The sequence below is a fragment of the Mauremys mutica genome, chromosome 10, assembly GCF_020497125.1.
Source record: "Mauremys mutica isolate MM-2020 ecotype Southern chromosome 10, ASM2049712v1, whole genome shotgun sequence".
NCBI lineage: Eukaryota > Metazoa > Chordata > Testudines > Geoemydidae > Mauremys > Mauremys mutica.
Genome location: NC_059081.1, coordinates 50535567 through 50555495, shown reverse-complemented (window position 1 = coordinate 50555495; position 19929 = coordinate 50535567). Strand labels below are relative to the sequence as shown.

Below are 19929 nucleotides of genomic sequence, written 5' to 3'. Positions count from 1 at the left end.
CTTGATTACATCTAACTTATCTAAATATGCATTAACCTCTTCTTTCCCTATCTTGACTTGCATTCCTTCATGGAGAATTTGTTTTTTTCATTTTGCTTTTTAAACAGTCTAGGAAATTATACACCCACATCCACACTGTTAAAAGAATGTTAAGTCTGCAAAGTGAAGCACTCAAAAGACAGGAAATGCCAGAATTAAGGTTGTCTGTGAAATCTTAATTCTGCCTCTCTGTGTGTGTATGTATTATGGTACAGTCCTCAATTACATGATCAAATGATATTTTCCCAAAAAGATGCTTGCCTCATTCAGTGCTCAGTTCAGATGAATCAGGATGGGGATGAATCAGAGTTGTATAATAAAGGAGACTTGTCTGTGGGATTCTGCTCCATTTGTTGCAAAAGTTGGGAGGTGTGTACTGAATGAGGGAGGTAACTGCAGGAAGAGAAAGGACAGTCTCAGAGATAAGGCAGCTGAATTCTGCCCAGCAGAACTAAATTCTATCCCTGCCTCTGCTACAGAGTCCCTGTGTGATGTTAGGCAAGTCACTTAAACCAAACTAATCAAAGGCGGTCACTAATTGTGTGCTCCTCATTTGCTGGGTGCCTGAATTAAGACCCTGTGGTATGATCTGTAGAAGTTCTGAGCAGTCATGGAAGCTGGGAGACATTCCAGAAGACTGGAAAAGGGCAAATATAGTGCCCATCTATAAAAAGGGAAATAAGGGCAATCAGGGGAATTACAGACCAGTCAGCTTAACTTCTGTACCCGGAAAGATAATGGAGCAAATAATTAAGCAATCAATTTGCAAACACCTAGAAGATAATAAGGTGATAAATAACAATCAGCATGGATTTGTCAAGGACAAATCATGTCAAACCAACCGGATAGCTTTCTTTGACAGGGTAACAAGCCTTGTGGATGGGGGAAACAGTAGATGTGGTATATCTTGACTTTAGTAAGGCTTTTGATAATATCTCAAATGACCTCCTCATAAACAAACTAGGGAAATACAAGATAGATGGAGCTACTATAAGGTGAGTGCATAACTGGTTGGAAAATCGTTCCCAGAGAGTAGTTATCAGTGGTTCACAGTCATGCTGGAAGGACATAACAAGCGGGGTCCCACAGGGATCAGTTCTGGGTCTGGTTCTATTCAATATTTTCATCAATGGTTTAGATAATGGCATAGAGTGAACACTTATAAAGTTTGCGGACGATACCAAGCTGGGAGGGGTTGCAAGTGTTTTGGAGGACAGGATTAAAATTCAAAATGATCTGGACAAACTAGAGAGATGGTCTGAAGTAAATAGGATGAAATTCAATCAGGACAAATGCAAAGTCTCCATGTAGGAAGGAACAATCAGTTGCACACATACAGAATGGGCAATGACTGCCTAGGAAGGAAAACTGCGAAAAGGGATCTGGGGGTCAGAGTGCATCACAAGCTAAATATGAGTGAACAGTGTAACGCTGTTGCAAAGAAAGCAAATGTCATTCTGGACTGTATTAGCAGGAGTGTTGTAGGACAGATACAAGAAGTAATTCTTCCATTCTACTCTGCGCTGATTAGACCTCAGCTGACAATTGTGTCCAGTTCTGGGCACCACATTTCAGGAAAGATGTAGATAAATTTGAGAAAGTCAGAGAAGAGCAACAAAAATGATTAAAGGTCTAGAAAACATGAGCTATGAGGGAAGACTGAAAAAAATGGGTTTGTTTAGTCTGGAGAGGAGAAGACTGAAGGGGGATATGATAACAATTTTCAAGTACATAAAAGGTTGTTACAAGGAGGAGGGAGAAAAAATTTTCTTCTTAACCTCCGAGGATAGGACAAGAAGCAATTGGCTTAAATTGCAGCAAGGGCAGTTTAGATTGGACATTAGGAAAAACTTCCTAACTGTCAGAGTGGTTAAGCACTGGAATAAATTGCCTAGGGAGGTGGTGGAATCTCCATCATTGGGGATTTTTAAGTGCAGTTGGACAAACACCTGTCAGGGATGGTCTAGATAATATTTAGTCCTGCCTGACCGGACTAGATGACCTTCCAATTCTATGATTCACAGATGGAATGGAAGCTGTGCTTTGAACACATAACGTACTATGTCATGCTAAATATTCTGGAAAATCAGATCCTGAGTATTTCAAATTGGGTACCCAAAATTAGTAGATACTTTTGACCTTAATGTCTCTATGCCTCAGTTCCCCATCTGCAAAATAGGAATAATAATATCCCCACACCTCATGGGGTGTTGCAAAAATAAATTATTTAATATTCCTGAAGCACTCAAATAGTATAGCTATGAGCATCATAGAAAGCCAATGAGGAAATTAACAACTCAGCCTTTAGACCAAGGTTTGAATAGCGTAAAATATAAAAGGCATAGGGCCACCCATTGAACAGTAAGGAGAAAACAAAATATTGAATAGCTGTTCCTTAAATGAGCATCATCCATTCTGTGCACTGAATGAGGCAGCAGTCTTGTGGAAAAGACATGGGATCATGTAATTAAAGCCTGTATTAAAATGCACACGCACAAGGGAATTTCCCAACTTCTAGGAAGCCTGAGCTTGGGCTCTCTTGCTCCTCCAACTTCTAACCAAGGCATATGCAATACCTCACTGATCTACCAGCTAGTGGTTTGAGGATTTGTCTTCTCAGGTGAACTCACATAGCTTCCACTTTCTCCTTCATTCCATTCAATTCCCTACTTATTGCCTCAGATTCCTCCCACATAAATGCTGAATGCCCACCACATACAACAAATATTGCGTTTGCCAGTCAGAGTGCTTTCTTTGTAGTCCTGTTCCTATGCCAGCTGTCAGAGGAGAGCACAAAATCTAAAACAGTTTCATTTTCCTCATTCAGTGTATATGAGGGTTCACATAAGCTCAGTTTAAGAGTGACATCTGAATGAACAAACTAATAAAACAATATTCTTACGGACATGCTAAACCACCATTTTTACTAAACAGACTATGCTTCAATGCTCTTTATGCTAGTCTAGTCAGCCTTTATAGCTGCAAGATAAAGAACAAAATTAACAATTACTAGACAACAGAGGAGCGAGTCACTCCTTTAAGTGATATCTAAAACTAAATAGAGGATTTCTGAGTTAAAATATACCTCTGAAAATATTAGTAAGGTATCTCCTGCAAAGGAAGCAGCAATTGCAAAGCTCCCATTAACGTCAATAGGAGCACAGTAAGATGAATGCAGAGCACTTCTGGAAATCGTATCCGTTAACTCTTTTAAATTTAGATTTAGGGGGTAATTTTGCACATCTTCCTTTAAAAATAATTGTTGTTTTTGTAATGATATGAAAGTATAGATAACTAAACAGGCCACCCATCTGCACATAGGCCATGTATCCTACATTAGAGAGTACACAGTAATCAGTAATTCTGCATTTGTCACAACTATTTTTGCTGCCATTTGAACACTGCCACATGAGTCTTGATTAGATTATTCTTGGAGTGCACTTTCAATCATCAAACCAATTAATTTTAGGGATTGAGCAGTAAAGAAATTAAATCAATTTTAGAGGCCTTTTCTTTTTAAATGCTGGGTTTGTTCTTTGTTGGAGGTTTTTTCATGGGGGCTGGGAGAAGAACGTTTCAAAAAAATTTACCTCAGGATCTTCACAGCGATGTTGAAAAGGTACCATGCTGCCCATAACGGCAGTTCCCAGAACTGACATAAAGGACATTTTGTGATCTGACACCCTGGTCTTTTGCCAAATAACTGCCTGAAACAAAATGGCACAGAGTCAAATTTTTGACATTATATTTAAGTTTGTTGAACTCAAGTCATCTGCAACATTTCACGACTGAAAACATATATACACAACTGCACACTTATACAGGACATGTAATGTTCTATACTTTGATCCTCTTGCATTCATAGCTTTAGTATGAACATACACGTGACAGTACTTTATGATATATCATCTCATAAAATCTTACTCCTAGTTTAAATAAAGAACAAGAAAATGAAGGAATCTGTTCCCACATATATATTGATCCTGGATGTAACTTTAACTTACAAGGATTTCTGCAAGAATTGAAATTTGTGCAATTGCTGAAAAGTAATCAGCAAAAGAATATATTATGGATCCACTCCGCCCTCACATACATTCATGTAGTCAGTGGGTTTGTATGGCTGTAACTGAATCAGATTGGGGGTCCTAAAAATGCATCTTGCATATTCTTCCTACTGGCTGGCATCATAATATAGGAGTTGTGATGCTCATAGTACCATGGCCAAAGTATAAATCACTGGCCTGGGAATCATTAGGTTAGATTTCTGTTCCTAGACTCAATGTCTAACTATCACTCTCCCTGCCTTAGCTTCCTTATTTGTGTAAAGAAGGAAATTATGCTTGCTTACTCACATCTTTGTAAAGTGCTATACAGTTGAGAACAATAAAAAAGGCTATACAATTAATTGTACACCTTGCTATGTTGGTGCAAGCCCCTAGATAGACAAGTTACACTGGATTTCAGTTCCCAGAGAAGACAAGGTCCAAGACAGAAGTACAGACTTAGCTTTGAACCTCTTAGCTTTTGTCATTTTGTGCCAATGTTAACATAGAACCTTGAATTTTAGTTAATCCCCTTGTTTTGGGAAGTTAGAAGAAAAAAATGGGTGGTATGTATTAAGTGATTTTATTTATTTATTTAAACTGCTCCTAGATACCTATGAGATTTAACATGAAAGATGCTAAGGACTGCTGCTCCTGTTACCATCTATACTGTTCAGACACATATTCAGGTATACAGGAGTTTAAGATACAGGTATGTCTACAGGAATTTATTTTTTGGCATCCTGGGGTGTAAATCTACCCCACACTAGCCCACCATACACTAGCCATGTGGACCATGCTATGGCACAGTTCCCTAGTGTGTTTTAATCTACTCCCGTTTCAAAGTGGGAGAGATCAAAGCACACTAGAGAACTTTTAGTGCACAGCAGCAGCATCTATACAGACACTTAGCGTGCAGCAAGCTAGTCTTTTTGGCAGGGCCCTTACCCTTCTTTTTGCCCGGGCCTTTCCCGCCGGCTGGGGGGGCTCCCCCAGAATTGGAGGGGGCGAGGGACATGGCAGCAGCGGAGGTCACCCTGTTGCCTGCTGCTGCCGGCGCCACAGCAGGGGCAGTAGCAGCTGGTTCGGCAGCGGCGGTAGAGGTAGAGGGGTGATGGGGGGGCAGGTGGAGGAGGGGCAGCGAGGTCTGCCCAAGGGGTCCCACCTACCTTGTCCCCTGCCATAATGAGAGCGGGGGGGGGGGGGGGAGGCATCCCAGCTTGCCACAAACTAAGTGTTTGTGTAAACAAATCCACAGATGAATGACTTGACAAACTACAATAGCTTGAGCTCCCTCAGAACCATTACAGCAAATAACTGTTACAGATATTAATGACATACCTTAGTCGAGGTTTTCAAAGTAAACTAGAGGATTTAGCCACACAATTCATGTTGAAACTAATGAGAGTGGTCTGATTAAATCCCCTCTCCTAGTGAGCACTAAAAATCTTTGTAATTATACATAGACTTTAACCAGTGCTTCATGTTGACTATAGTAATCAAATAGCTGCATCTAAGTGTATTTTAGTGTGCAACATTCCCCAAGGGCTTCAGCACCTAAGCACAACAGGATAAATTAAGATAAAAAATGTTAGATTTAACCTGAAATTTGTTTGCATTACAATGCTGAATTTAAAGTGTCCGAATATGTGCAAGGCATCCAAGAAATACAAAGTGAGTTCATAGTATTCAAGTACCGGATGTGATTTACATATATGGTAACTGAGCAAAAAATATACCTACAACCTCAAGAAATACAATAGAGAGCCTTAAAATCCCACCTGTCCTCCAAGTTATTTCCTTGCCTTGGAGGGTGCATTCCATTGAAGAACACTGAGTTCCTGTAAAAATGATACTCGCTTTCTCCACAACAGGTGGAATGTTCAGACTGCAGATATAGGAGACTACAATTGCTCTCCAGTCTTTATTTCTTCTAACTACACATCAAACACATTGAGCACTGTTTGTACTGCTGGACTTGCTACTTGAGTCTAACTCACTTAGAGTATAAGAATATAGTCATAGGACCATTGTGACCATCACCTTCTCCTTCCACTGCAAGTTTGAAAAGCCCTGAATTTGGTGGTTCTGGTTCACTGGTGGTGGATAGCAGGATGAGAAGAGCCACATTTCTAGGAGTTCCACAGGAGCTCCACTGAGGTTCCCACTGTGCTGCTGAATGGCGAGCACAGTAGACAGAGGGGCAACTGCTGCCTTGAGGATTTAGCAGCAGCTCTGAAGTGGTATTGCTGATGCTTCATAGCGAGTAGTGGAGGAGGGAAATTCTTCCTCCCTGAGCCTCTCTCTACTCCCTGCCCCATAAACATCCTCAAAACAGTGAGGAAAGAATTTTCCCTTTAGAGTTCCTCTTTAAAAAAACATACTTGTTACTGCTTCTATTTTGAGTTATATCTACATTTTAAATGATCAAAAGTGCCAAACAATTTATCTTTACTAGATATTATATTTCAAATGCATGTGACCAAACTGAGAAAGATGCTTGTGACACAACTAATATAAACATCACACTGTTTATTTTAGCTTGTATTAAGATGATGCCACAGGTACAGATATAAATCCTAGCTGCTGATTAATGCAAGGATGTCATTGCACTGCCTGACCTGCTGAATGGCTCAAAAAAGTTCATTTCAATAAACTGCCTTAAGAAAGCTATGGAACATAAGAACTTACTAAATGCAAACTCTGTAAAAGAGGAAACTGCTAATAATTTGGGGGCACATTTTTACTGATCAATTATTTCTTAAATATCAGGATTAAAAGCTGTAGGTAAAACTCCTGAATCTAGTTACTAGAACACGTTAGCTCAAAGTTCTCACATTGCAGAGGCCAGTCAACTAGTTAAACGTGCATATCGGGTAACCACACAACAGATTGGCTTAGATTCATTTTCAGAACTGGCTGCACACTATGAAACAACACGGCATGATACTTTAAAAATAACTGGTAATCTAAAGAATACATTATAAATTCATAGACTTCACCAACAGGTTTTGAAAAAGAAGAAGAATCAAAGCTGTTAAGAAGAAATGCTACTTATATTTATTTTTGAAAGTGTCAGTACTTCTCAGTGAGTTTCTTGCAACAGTTGATTTTTATAACCTTGGTTATACCCTGAAATTGTGCTAAAAATATATACACACACATCCCCTTATATTTTCTAGGTCACATAAGCCTGGTGTCTGTGATGAGCCAAGGAAGAATCTGACTCTAGTCAGTATGATGACACTGCAAAAACACCCTAATTAAAGATATATTATTACATACAGACCATCTTAGGTTTTGTTGGAGCTGACCAAATATATCCTGGCTCCCTCCCCATTTCATTGAGGGGCACTGCATGAATTAGAAGGCATAAAAAGCCATAACACATATAAATATCTATTTCACGGGCACAGATTAGTATATTGACACATTCAGAGTTTGTGTATACAGTACATACATTTTCTATAATTATACCCCCCCACACATGTCATTCAGACCATACATCTCTGTTGCTAAATTTTAGAGCACATATATATAGGCCAAGATTATTCTTGGTCTTTTGAGCAGGTGCATAATAAGTGGGGGAAGAGTCCCTCATTTGCATCCTACAGCAGGAGCTGGGAACAATGCTTTTATGCTTGTGAAGAACAAGAGCTCTTCAGAGTCATCCTTTCCAAAGACAATAAGGAAGGTCATAGGGCCAGACCCCACTCCTCAATCAGCCTTGTTTTTTAATACTCTGACCAGCAGCCATGTTAATACTTTTACCGGCATAATTGTGCTTGTTTACCAGCAAAAGAGAAAATCTAATAGTCAAAACAGAGAATCAGAGGTCAAGGGAACTGGATTCTATTTCTGACTCTGTCACTGATGCACAGTGTAACTTTCAGTGAGTCATTTAACCTGCCTGAACCACAGTTTACCTAGCTGACAAATGGGAGTAATTAATCTTTCCTGCCATTGTAAAGCACATTGAGATCCTTAGCTGAAAGGTGCTACATCCATAAAGGTTTTGTCTTCACTGCCAAAAAAAAGGTGTGCATTTACCAGGTGATAACACATGCTCGCTATCATGCTCTAAAATCATACTGGAGACAAGTCTGTAATTTTTACCGTAAAGTAGCTAGGTGAGGGAAACATAATGCAGTAAAAACTAGAGTGCCTTGTCTCAGCTGGCATTTTATAGCACGATAGCTAATGCATATTACATGTGGTCCTGAATAAGAATAGATTTAAGTGAATGCTTAAGTGTTTCTTGAATCAGGCCATAAATCTTTTTTTGAAAAGTGGAAAGAGGCTGCCAGCTTTTGTGGGGGTTTTACAGGATGTGTGTATAGACAAACTGCAAATTTCCCAAATTTTCCTATACAACTCCAGATTAGCTGGATTATTGAAACAGAAAAGTGACAAGTTGGCGACAGCCTCCAGCAAGCATTACTGAAAGTCACTACTAACCACTGAAAGAGAAATATTATAGCCTGTCTACTAGGAGGTATGGAAAATGAAAATAAACTGGCAGGAGAAGTGGCTAGAGCTGTAGGGAAGGTAAAGGAACAATCACACCACCTTCTCCTTATGGTGAATCAATAATCATTAATACATTTTTATGGGGAAGAAACTATAATTGAGAGTCTTGTCAAGGTAAACCTAAGGGCATCTAAATTAAACTTACATTACCACACTTTCTTCTGCTTAGCAGGCATACACATGCATGTTGGATTGTCTCCCTGTTCTTGTCAGCATTAGTGTATTTATATGTTTAATAATCTGCCTTGAAATTAGAATTGGGGAAATTAAATTTAGGTTTTGTAATGACCCAATCACTTTGTCATTACAAAATCTAATTTCCCCAATACTAATTTCTCCCTACTGTTACTCACACCTTCTTGTCAACTGTCTGTAATGGGCCACTCTCTTACCGCTTCAAAAGTTATTTGTCCTCCCTTGGTATCCTTCTGTTAATTGATTTATCTCGTTAGACTGACTTAACACTTGTTAAAGCAACTCACATCCTTTCGTGTATTTATACCTGCTCCTGCATCTTTTAGTTCAGACATCTGATGAAGTGGGTTCTAGTCCACGAAAGCTTATGTTCAAATAAATTTGTTAGTCTCTAAGGTGCAACAAGGACTCCTTGGGTTTTTTTTTTCCTGATACAGACTAACACAGCTACCACTGAAACCTGTCACCAGTTTTTAATAGTAATTTAAAGGGTGGGGGAACCTCTCCTCCAACCCTCAAATATTTTAAGGATTCCCTAAGGATTAAGGCTCAATTGTCCTATCCATTCTATAGATGGAAGGGACCCAAAAAGAGGTGGAATTGAAGTGTGCCACCTTCATGGCATTAGCTGCTCCTTCTCCACATACATCTCCCCCTGGACTCCAACACAAACATATGCCTCAGTAGATATCAGCCACTGCAGAAAGGAAGGGGTGGGCTACAGGCAAGTTTGGGGGATAGTAATTTTCCACAGCATTATCTCCCCCCCCACCCCAACAAACCCAAGGGATTTCCTGAGTAAATTAATGCTGACTCTGTCAGCACTAACTTACTCACTCAGGTTTCCCCTCAGCGATGTGAGCACACCCTCCCAAGGAGGGAGACATTTCAGAGAAGCAGGTGGTGGAGAAGCTCTTGGCAGCATGATGTCTAAGAGTCATGCTTGCTAAAGAACCGGAAGGTGTCAAGAGGAACTGGAAGGCACTGCAGGGTCACAGGGCCTCCCTGTGGATAGCCCTAGCCTCCAACAAAGCCCCCCAAATCCACACAGATTTTAGAGGGAGCTGCAAGTTCTCTGACCAACCCACTCTGCCAGATCCATAGGGAAGGGATAGAGAAACTCTGCTCTCATGCATGACAGAATAGGGAGCCAATTCTGCAAGTAAAACTCGCAGTGTCCAGATGTGATATCTCACCAGGGGTAGTGGTGGTGGTAATGTTTTAGCATTAAAACAGTAATATATATGGATTCTTAAACTGTAGGGAAAAGTTCACAGGTCCACCTTGTTTCTGCAGAGGGGTTGATCAAATAAAAACTCCTCTGGGGCTTTGTCAACACAAGATGTTTATTTATTTTTGGGGGGCAGAAGAAGTAGATAGTTTGAATCAGTGAGATTACACAAATTGCAGTGGGAGACTGAGAACTGAATCCTATTTTTAAAAGCATTTAAAAGCCTTTGCTTTTTAGTATTTATTATTAGTCAACAAAAGCAACACAGGTTATCACTGTAACAAAACACAGTGGCAAGATTATAAAAAGGCACACCTCCAAGAAATTATTATAAATAATTTCCTCATGGCTTCCTCTCCTAATCCCTCCCCTGTGTATACAAAGTAAAGCAGTCTGAATGCCTGCAAGAGCTGAAGACATGTATTAGGTATTGCAGTACATACTGTACACTTGAACCAGTCATTGTTACGAGATTTCTCATATATACTGTGCTGTCACTTGAAAAGTGTGATGGATGGGAAACTGGATGGCTCAAGGAATTAGTAATAGGATACAGAGCATTTCACCTCTAGGTCACCAGTTCGAATTCAATCCAGGTTGGTAATGACCAAAGGTTGTTACCATCTGACAGCTGTTCGGCGGCTGATGTAAAATGAGTTGATGGTCACTGCACAGTTCCTAGTAGGCAGGTGCTCACATCACAAAAAAACCATACCATAATTAGCACCCTGTTTGGCTTCCTCGGCAAAGAGGCTGTAGAGTGAATGGACATAAAGACTAAATTACCCTCCAGGTTAAGGCTGAGGCACATTAGCAGGGCCGTTGGGAAGCCAACACCACCAGCATATAGGCTCTGCGGGTATGCAGTTTGCAATGTTGTCAATCCAGCACCTTTCACAAAACTCAAAGTCCTTTTTAATTAAAAAATAAATAGGTTGAAGGCTCATGACAAAACAAAGTCTGCAGTGTCCTGACTGCACCCACCATGAGGTAGCCACCATTTTAGATTCCTGTACACTAATATACTTAAAGATTGTTATAGATTTAATGTGCCTCTTTGAGGATTGCATGTATGAAGATTACAAACCTTCAAACACAACTGCAGAAGACTTGCTCCTCGGAGGAAAAATTCCAAATCAAAGGGCCTGATTCTTCATTTGTTGCATCTCATTTGGGTCTAATCCAAAGCCCACTGAAATCAATGTAAAGACTCCTATTGATTTCAGTGGGCTTTGGATCAAATCAATAGTCATATAAAATACACTTTAACTCTACAAAGTGCAGGGCACTGGAGGAGCAGCCCCCACCCTGTGATGTAAGCTGTTTTTGGGCTCCTGAGTCCTGCACAGTGTTAAAACAACACCGTTAAACAAAAACAGTTAATACTGAAGTAGTAAACTGGAAAATTTTGAAGACTAAAACCACAGTCAGGTGTAACTGCGGACATAGGAATTCAAAGTGCCTGACCTGATTCACTACAGCATTACTCTAGATCACCAGTTCTCAAACTGTGGGTCGGGAACCCAAAGTGGGTCACGACCCCATTTTAATGGGGTTGCCAGGGTTGGCTTAGATTTGCTGGGGCCTGGAGCGGAAACCAAAGCCTGAGCACCACTGCCTGGGGACAAAGCCGAAGCCCGAGGGCTTCAGGCCTGGACCACGGTGCTCGGGTTACAGGCCCCCTGACTGGGACTGAAGCCCTTGGGCTTGGGCTTTGTCCCCCCTCCGCTCCCCTCTCCAGTCAACGGGGTTTAGGTGGGCTCAGGCTTCAGCCGCCCCCCACCCCCCCGGTGCTGTGTATTAATTTTTGTTGTCAGATGGGGGGTCGCGGTGCAACGAAGTTTGAGAACCGCTGCTCTAGATTTATGACAAAACTTCATTGATAACAATTCTAATTTTCCCTTCTGAGAAAATATTACATTTTAAATATCTAAAGCACCCAAACCTAAGTTATGAGCCAATTCTCAACCATAATTCCCCTGTATTCTTTAAAACTTCTAGTTTAGAGGCCTAATTTATCACTCTTACGCTCCAATTTTACAGCATCACCACAAACTGAATGGCATCTAAATTGATCCTATCAACTGAGGAAAAGGACCTGAGCATTACTGTGGATTGCTCAATGAAGATCTCTGCTCAGTGTGCAGCTGCAATCAAAAAGCAAACAAAATGAGAGGATGCACAAGGAATGGTATGGAGAATAATACAGAATATATAATACAATAGAACCCCATTTATCTGAGCCTCCCTTAACCAGCTCTCCGCATTTACCGAACAACCAGGACTCCAGGTGATCTCTCTTGCCTCTACTAGATGGTGCCACAGCATCACATTGTCCCATTCTCTGGTTTATCCGGTGTTTTGATTATCTGATCTGGCCCTGGTAATTAGACCAGATAAATGGGGTTCTACTGTATCATTATATAAATAATGGTTCATCCCCATCTCAAAAAAGATCTTACAGAATTAGAGTGTGCTAATGAGACAAGCAACAAAATAATCAGAAGCACTGAAAAATTATTATATTAAGAGAGACTTGAAAGGTTGGGATTGTTCACTTTAGAAAGGAGACAAGAAGGGACATGATGAAAATATACAAAATAATGAATGGTACAGAGAAGGTACATGCATAATTTTTATTCATGAAATGTTATGATATGAGAAATAAGGGACATTCCATGAAACTGAAAATAGCACATTCAAAACTCATAAAAATAAATACTTTTTCTACACAGAGCATAATTTGACTGTGGAACTCATTGGCCCATGATGTCACTGAGGCCAAGAACTCACCAAGATTCAAAAAGGAATTGGACACTGATATGGATAACAAGAATATCCAGAGTTATAATAGTTAATATGCTTTAATAAATGTTTTGGAAAGGAGACAAAAATACTTCAAGGCTTAAGACAATCCCTAACTACTACAGTTTAGGACCACACTTTCATGAGGGGCAGATTATTCCACATCTGCCTACTGAGAGGTTTCTTGCACCATCCCCTGAAGTATGATACTGACCATGGTCAGAAACAAGACACTGGAGAGATAGGAACTGCCATACTTGATAAGACCTATGACAGATCTTTTTATAGCTGAATGTGGAAATAAAAATTGTAGTGGGGTGCATGTCTCCAAGACAAGTGCAAATTTTAACCTTTGGAGGGAAAAAAAAAGCCAACAGATCCTTAATTTGTGAAATCTGAATTTCCCCATACCATAAATGATATTCATTCCTGGGCAAAGGGGCCAGCACAAGACCTATTCAACACTTAAGCCCTATTTTGTGCACTGATGTGGCAATTTCAAGTGGTCCATGGGCCTTGTGCTGGCCATCTGCCCAGGGGTGAATTTCACCCCACTAGAATGTATGACAAACATATTGAGCTGTTTCAATTTGTACGAAGATAAAATTACTTACCGGGTTCCACTTTCATTTTTGTCTTCTCCAAACAAGTATTTTTCCTTCAGCAGAAAATAATACTAGATTTATATAGTGTGTTTGGGGGTTAAATCTTAGAGAATTTGACCTGAGCAATGCATTTTGCTTCAATATCAATTTGAATTCCATTTTATTAAAAGGTTCAAGTTTGTGCTTTACAGTTCTCAGTTACCACATTGCTCATCTTTTTGGGGGGCACAGACTCTGGATGTGCTAACCAAGTTAACTTCACACAATTCAATTCATTTAACATATAAGGGAAAGTATTCTGATTTAGGATTATTTTATCTAGCCCTCCGCTAGAAGTTGAACAAGTACTACACAAGATTCTGTGTAACTTAAGCAAGACTCATATACAGGAATACCCAATACACAGCTTTATGATATGACAAGATATTTGTTTCTATTGATTGGGTTATTTGATATTTATTTTTTTACCCTACAAAAATACAAAGTTTGAAACAATTAAAATAAAGCTTGAAAATTTAAGATGGCTGAAATATTTGTATCATCCTAGCTCTCTGACTCAGACGAGGAAATCAAGCTTTAGTTAAGGTTTTGTTTTGAAAAGGAGTACACACTTGGTAATAATGGAGAAATACAATCAGCCTTAAATAACTTATATAGAAAAGAGCAAAGAAATAAGAATGGACATATTTGCTTTATACAAATGTAACTGTGCCACTCAATTCATTTAAATTTACTTATCAACTCACAATTTTTGTCCACATACTTACTATCATGTACAGTACTGCACTAACCTCCTACGTGCAGAAAAAATGAAAGAACGGACTATCAGGTTGAACAGTAAAAAATTAAGACAACATTTGGTCAACAATATTTGTGTCAAATTATCATAGAGCCCACAGCCAAACAAAGATGTATCGCCACACATGTTCCAGAAAAGAGACACTCCAAAATACGCTAGGCTTGGAACTTTTTGGGGAAAAGCTCAACTGTCCCCCATACTGGTCTTCCTCACACAGGGACTAGGAAGTTCTGTTGCCCCAGTCTCGGGTATGGCCAATCTGTGCTTGATGTAGGATTTTGGGGTGGACAGGTCTAGAATGACACAGGTGGTAATATCTTTGCTTCGAGCTCCCCCAACCCTAGGGGTTGCCAAGTGATAGTTCAGCCCTGACTCAAATTAAAGCAACCATCAGTCTTCTCTAATGTACAATGGAAGTAAATAGGATTTTACATCAGCAGAAAACCACAGTGCAGTGCACTCAAACCACACTTTTTCCCTTCCCTGACATGCCCCGATGCTAGTCGAGAGGCCCAGGAGAGAGTGAAGCAGAGCTGTCAATGTCAGAAATGGCATACAGCTAACTATGCCAATGCAGCTTTGTGATCTTTAAGGATCATATTGGGAATCTCATCCCACCTATCTTAGATATCTTAGAAATACTTATCACGCTGGTATTACTTGTGGAGTTTCCATCTGATTATTCCGTTAAAGGAGGTTTAATCCTGAAACCCATTGATTTACCAAGATCTGCTGGGGTCTAAAACCATCTGTATGGAATCCCTTTATCCCTGAATTATCTTCTAGTCCCATGGCAGCAGCTGCAACTGCCGTGCTGGGTGCTGCCTCCAACCCCTCTTTCGAGGGCAGTGGTTCATTGCAGGACCTGTGAGAAATGATAGCTCATAATCACTCCAAGATGCTGTATCTGAAATTGTCAGTACTTCTACAGTAACTTTAGCAACCTAAAACATATCTTGACTATTTGTGGCTGGAATGGAACTATTCATTGTGACCCACATGGAAATTTTATGTATCGTCTTCCTTTCCACATGTTAAGGAATTTGACAAACAGCAGATCAAAGTGCATGCAAATGCTCACATTTACTAGTGATTTAGCTAGTTGCTACAGATTTTACATTTGGAGTTGTTGTAGCTGCTGTGGCAATGAGAAAGTTCCAATGCCAGGGGACAACCATCTTTATAGTGCAAAATATACCAGGAGTTTACAGATGGCTGTAATATGGCAAATGGGACTGAAAAGTCTGACACTGTTTAAACAAGAGTAGCTAACTCTGGAATGTCCCTGGTTCTCCATCAGGTAATGTCAACTTTAAATAAACTCTCAGAATACTCTTGTAAATTGTTTCTATTTGTCTGTCTCATTATTCAATATGCTCTCAAGGAACACGGTGATGAAAGAAGAAAAAATACCTCTTTCTAACATAACCATACTGGCAAGAGGATCAACATTATCAGTATTCAAAGAATGTCTTGGCAGGATAAACCTTCATAAAAAGAAGGAGCACTAGTTGATCCAAGCTGTCAAAACAGCAATCGTACTTCAAGGGCTGATTTGCAAAGTGAGTCAATATTTACTGCTAACGCAAACAAAACATTTTTAGCAGACACAAAAGCAACCAAGCATTTCCTATTTCAGAAATTCATTGATAAATATACTCAGAGTGAGAAAACAAAGTGTAGTTTTCTAGAAATTAATCCAAAAAGCATGAAGAGCTGTTGTTGATTCTTCATACAGAATTTTAAATTTTCTTTTTTATATATAACAAATGGATGTGACAAGCAAGTGGACTGCATAACAGCAAGACAAATTTCTAGAAACTTCAGTCAGAAGGAGCATGACACCCACTGTTTAGTAAATCAAGTGGTAGAAATGGAGCAGAATACAGTATGTTCTTAAACCTATGGCCAAATGTTTTAAACCTAAGGACCAAAAGATATAAAATCTTCAGAAAGGCAACTGAATAAGAGTCCTGATTTTCAGAGATGCTGAGCACTTGGTAGACCCTATTAACTTCACAGGGCTCAATGGGTTTAAAGGCCTAACCTCAGACTTGCACATGTGAAAGACTTGGCCTATGAATAAGCTCTTTGCACAGGTACAGTACATCCTTTCCCAGGTAAAAGTTGTGTTTTTTCACTCTCCTTTAATTCCTTAGCCAGTCCTAGCCTTTGGCCAAAGACTCCCCTTCATCTGTACAGCTTTTACTGCTTAGGGCTTGTCTACACCATGTGTTAATCTGCACCACAAGGATGTAAATTCTACAGAGCACCAGTGTGCTGTGCACTGACTAGCCTATGTGGACCCTGCTGGCACACACTAAAAGTTCCTGAGTGCCTGGTTAACGTGGTACTGTTTGAAGGGTCCACACTTTTACCTGGGAAAGGATGGGAAACCAGAATTTACACCTCTTTGATGCGGACTAATGCACCATGTAGACTAGCCCTCATTGTCAAGGTCCCTGTTATGCAGTATATTAAACTATCCTGACTGCATTCCCAACCTTCTCTACTTCTCTTTCTACCCCATTCCCTCAAATTCTCCCTTCACTCTCTCCTGCTTTCTGTTCAGTCTCTTCTTTTAAAAAAGCAGCAAAAATAACCCCCTGAATGAGCCCAGTCCTCAGAGCTGATTTGGCTGCTCTTTGTGCCCAACAGACACCCAGAGGAGTCTCAAGCCACCTATCCACATATGCAAATGAACATGCAAACCACCAAAAAGACTATGGCGCTTTCTGCTTTGGAACCTGAGCTCGTTCCTGATGTCCTTTTTCTTCCACAGCAGCACAAGGTATTGGCACAGCTCCACAATGCAGGATTCTAGCAATGCCTTTGAATGATTATATATAACCACTTATTTATTTAACAGGTGGTCTTAGTCATAAATCCAGGTACTCCATGAGAAATGTTGTTATCCCAAGCTTACCACAAAATACTTAGAAAATACTATGTTAGAGTACATTTCTAGCACACAGTATGACAGTAGGATCAGAATGAGGTAGACAGATCTATTGGTGTGGATTACTACAGCCTTGTGATAATGGTGTTCTTCAGCTTCTGAAGAAAGAAGACAAATAAGGTACTATTTATAACAGTGCTATTGCTGTAAAAGGGTAAGTATGTAGAATTGATGAAAGAAATTACAAGCTGGAATTTAAGTAAAGAATGTTGAAGTACTTATAAAAACTAGAGTGAAACTAGAAAGAAGTTAAATCTATTTATCAAAGTATTTGCAGTTTGTATCTTCAAACAGATCTTAACAGCAGTAAAAATGGAGCAAAGAAAATGAATCCATACCCAGACCATTTTAACACATTAATAGTTTTAAAACAATCAGAGATACCCCTTGGTTTGTGCCAAACCTTGTTTGCTTATGGTTTTCCCAGCTCAGCAATAGCTAATGAGTGACCTCTTGTGTTGGAAAATCTCTGGTTTTCTTGGTTTTTTTCTTTATTTGTATGTATTTTTTACAAAAATCAAGTGCTTGTGAAGATGAACAGCCCTAAAAAACAATGTCCTATCTTTATCCTCAAAGCAAATACAGCATGTAAGTAGGAGCAATACTAGTGTATTGTCCCATATTGCCCCGAATAGTGTGCCTGAATCCTGTTATGGAATAATTACCTCTGAAGATGAGAAGATAATTCATTCTTCATGAGAGGCCAAGATAATTCAGTGCTGGTATCTTTCCCAAAACTGCCAGAATGGTTGATAGTTTGATAGAGAAATTTGCTCACATGGAAACAGACTAAGATTTCCATTTGAAATAAGCACCAAGCGCCCACCATACCAGAAGGCCTCTTGGTCCCTACCACTTTTGGCCACAGTTCCATTATCCTGAACCATTATCAATCTACTGAACAATCTTATCCTCTAAGTGTCCTTGTTTCATAATGACAGGGAATCATTTTAATCCATATTAACAATGCAGTATTCTAAAAAGACTGGGTTTGAAGGACAATCAGACACATTATTACTCAAATTATATAGTATGTAAGGTAGAGATGTAGGAACCCATGAAAATGCCAATGTTGAGTATTCCTGATTCTTTACTGACAGGATCCTAGCGTTTCTCAGCAAACTGCCCCCTCACTTTGCTATTAATCTCTGCCCGTTGTGATAAACTCAGGACAGACGGCTGCAAGGGTGCAGTAGAAAACAGTCAGAAGGGTAAAAAGCCCTCCTCCCTATCAACTGAGGAGGAGTGTCTACAGGTCAATCAGGTTCAGCTGAGAAGGGGTTAGCAGAGATCAATTAGGATCAGCTGAGAGAGTTAACTGAGGTCAATTAGGATCAGCTGATTCCAACTAAGGGCGGCCTGAGACCTTTTTAAACCCTTCCCTGTTGGGGAGAGGGAGAGGGAGGTCAAGCTGCCAGTAGGTGAGGAGCAGCAAGACAGCGAGCCTCACCAGGAGGGAAGGCTGCATTCCCTCCTATAAGGGAGAAAAACAAGCAAAAAGACTGACTGAGAGAAGAAGCAGACTGCCTCTGTGCAGCCAAGAGGGACTGTTTTACCCCAGGACCACCTCGCCAAGGCGAAAAACAGCTGAGGCTGGTGAGACCGAGAAGGTGCCTTGCCACACATAGTGTCAGGGGTGGGATGCTCTGAGTGAAACTTCGTGGTGAACCATCTCAGGGCAGGGTAAATCACCCCCAACGAGAAGACAAAAAAAATGGAGGATGTAGTGAAGGCACTGGTGCAGGCCACCACGGCCCAAAAAGAGGCTACCAGGGTTCAGATGCCTACCCAGCAGGAGTCAGTGTGAATACAGCAGGAGACGAATCAATTACTGATGAGCCAGGCGGCTCAGGATCGAGCCACCCTGCATGAGGTTGTGAACCAGCTAAAGGCCCTGAGCACCCTGATGTACGGCCCCCATGGGACCTGGCTCCTGCGGGCCAGCAGCTACTTACAGAAGATGACGATGGATGACGATGTAGAGGCATATCTCCTCGCGTTTGAGAGAACGGCCCTCCGGGAGGCTTGGCCCCAAAACCAATGGGACAGCATCCTGGCTCCTTTTCTGTGTGGGGAGGCCCACGACATGAACACAGAAGCAGCTACAGATTACCCCCAGCTGAAGGCGGAGATCCTGGTGAGGTCTGGCATGATGACAGCTATAAGGGCCCAGCAATTCCACGAGTGGAAATACCGGGGCAGTAAAGCACTGAGGTCCCAGATGTTTTACCCGAACCACCTAACCCGAAAGTGGCTGTGCCCCGAGACCCATGGCCTGGAGAAAATTGTGGACAGGTACATGAGAGGGCTACCACCGGACATACGAGGATGGGTCAGTCAAAATGATCCCTCCTCCTATGATGAGCTAGTTGCCCTCGTAGAGAGACACCTAGCAGCCCAAGAACTTTCTCGGAGAAGGAATGCACCAGAATAGGAGGCAAGTCTCTGTGTTCAGGGCCAGAGTTGCCATAGCCCCAGGCAGAACTATGGAGGGGAGGAAAGAGGCTGAAGAGCGGCCAAAGATCACGAAGAGACTTGGGGTGTGGGGGAGAAAGACTCGGGGGGTAAGGCCCAACAGCCCAAAAAATAGGGGGCTGCCCCGAGCAAGGTACAGATGTTATGCATGTGGAGAAACAGGGCATATAGCTGCCCAATGCCTGAACCTAGAAGAGCCATAAGGAAGAAAAACAAGCAAAAAAGACTGGCTGAGAGAAGGAGCGGAC

The 19929-nt window shown here is 40.8% G+C and overlaps 1 protein-coding gene across 4 annotated transcripts in view; it reads right to left on the bottom strand.

Moving 5' to 3' along the window:
• The window catches only part of PMS1 (PMS1 homolog 1, mismatch repair system component), a 101178-nt gene that overhangs the window by 38916 nt on the left and 42333 nt on the right, over window positions 1–19929 (bottom strand). For 3 of the 4 annotated variants that reach the window (XM_045032236.1, XM_045032237.1, XM_045032238.1), the window contains exon 6: window positions 3630–3746. In XM_045032236.1, coding sequence (XP_044888171.1) covers window positions 3630–3746 — 117 coding nt within the window. Of the gene's footprint in view, window positions 1–3629; window positions 3747–10264; window positions 10792–19929 lie in introns of those variants that run through there. The other variant, XM_045032240.1, reaches the window with a different exon arrangement.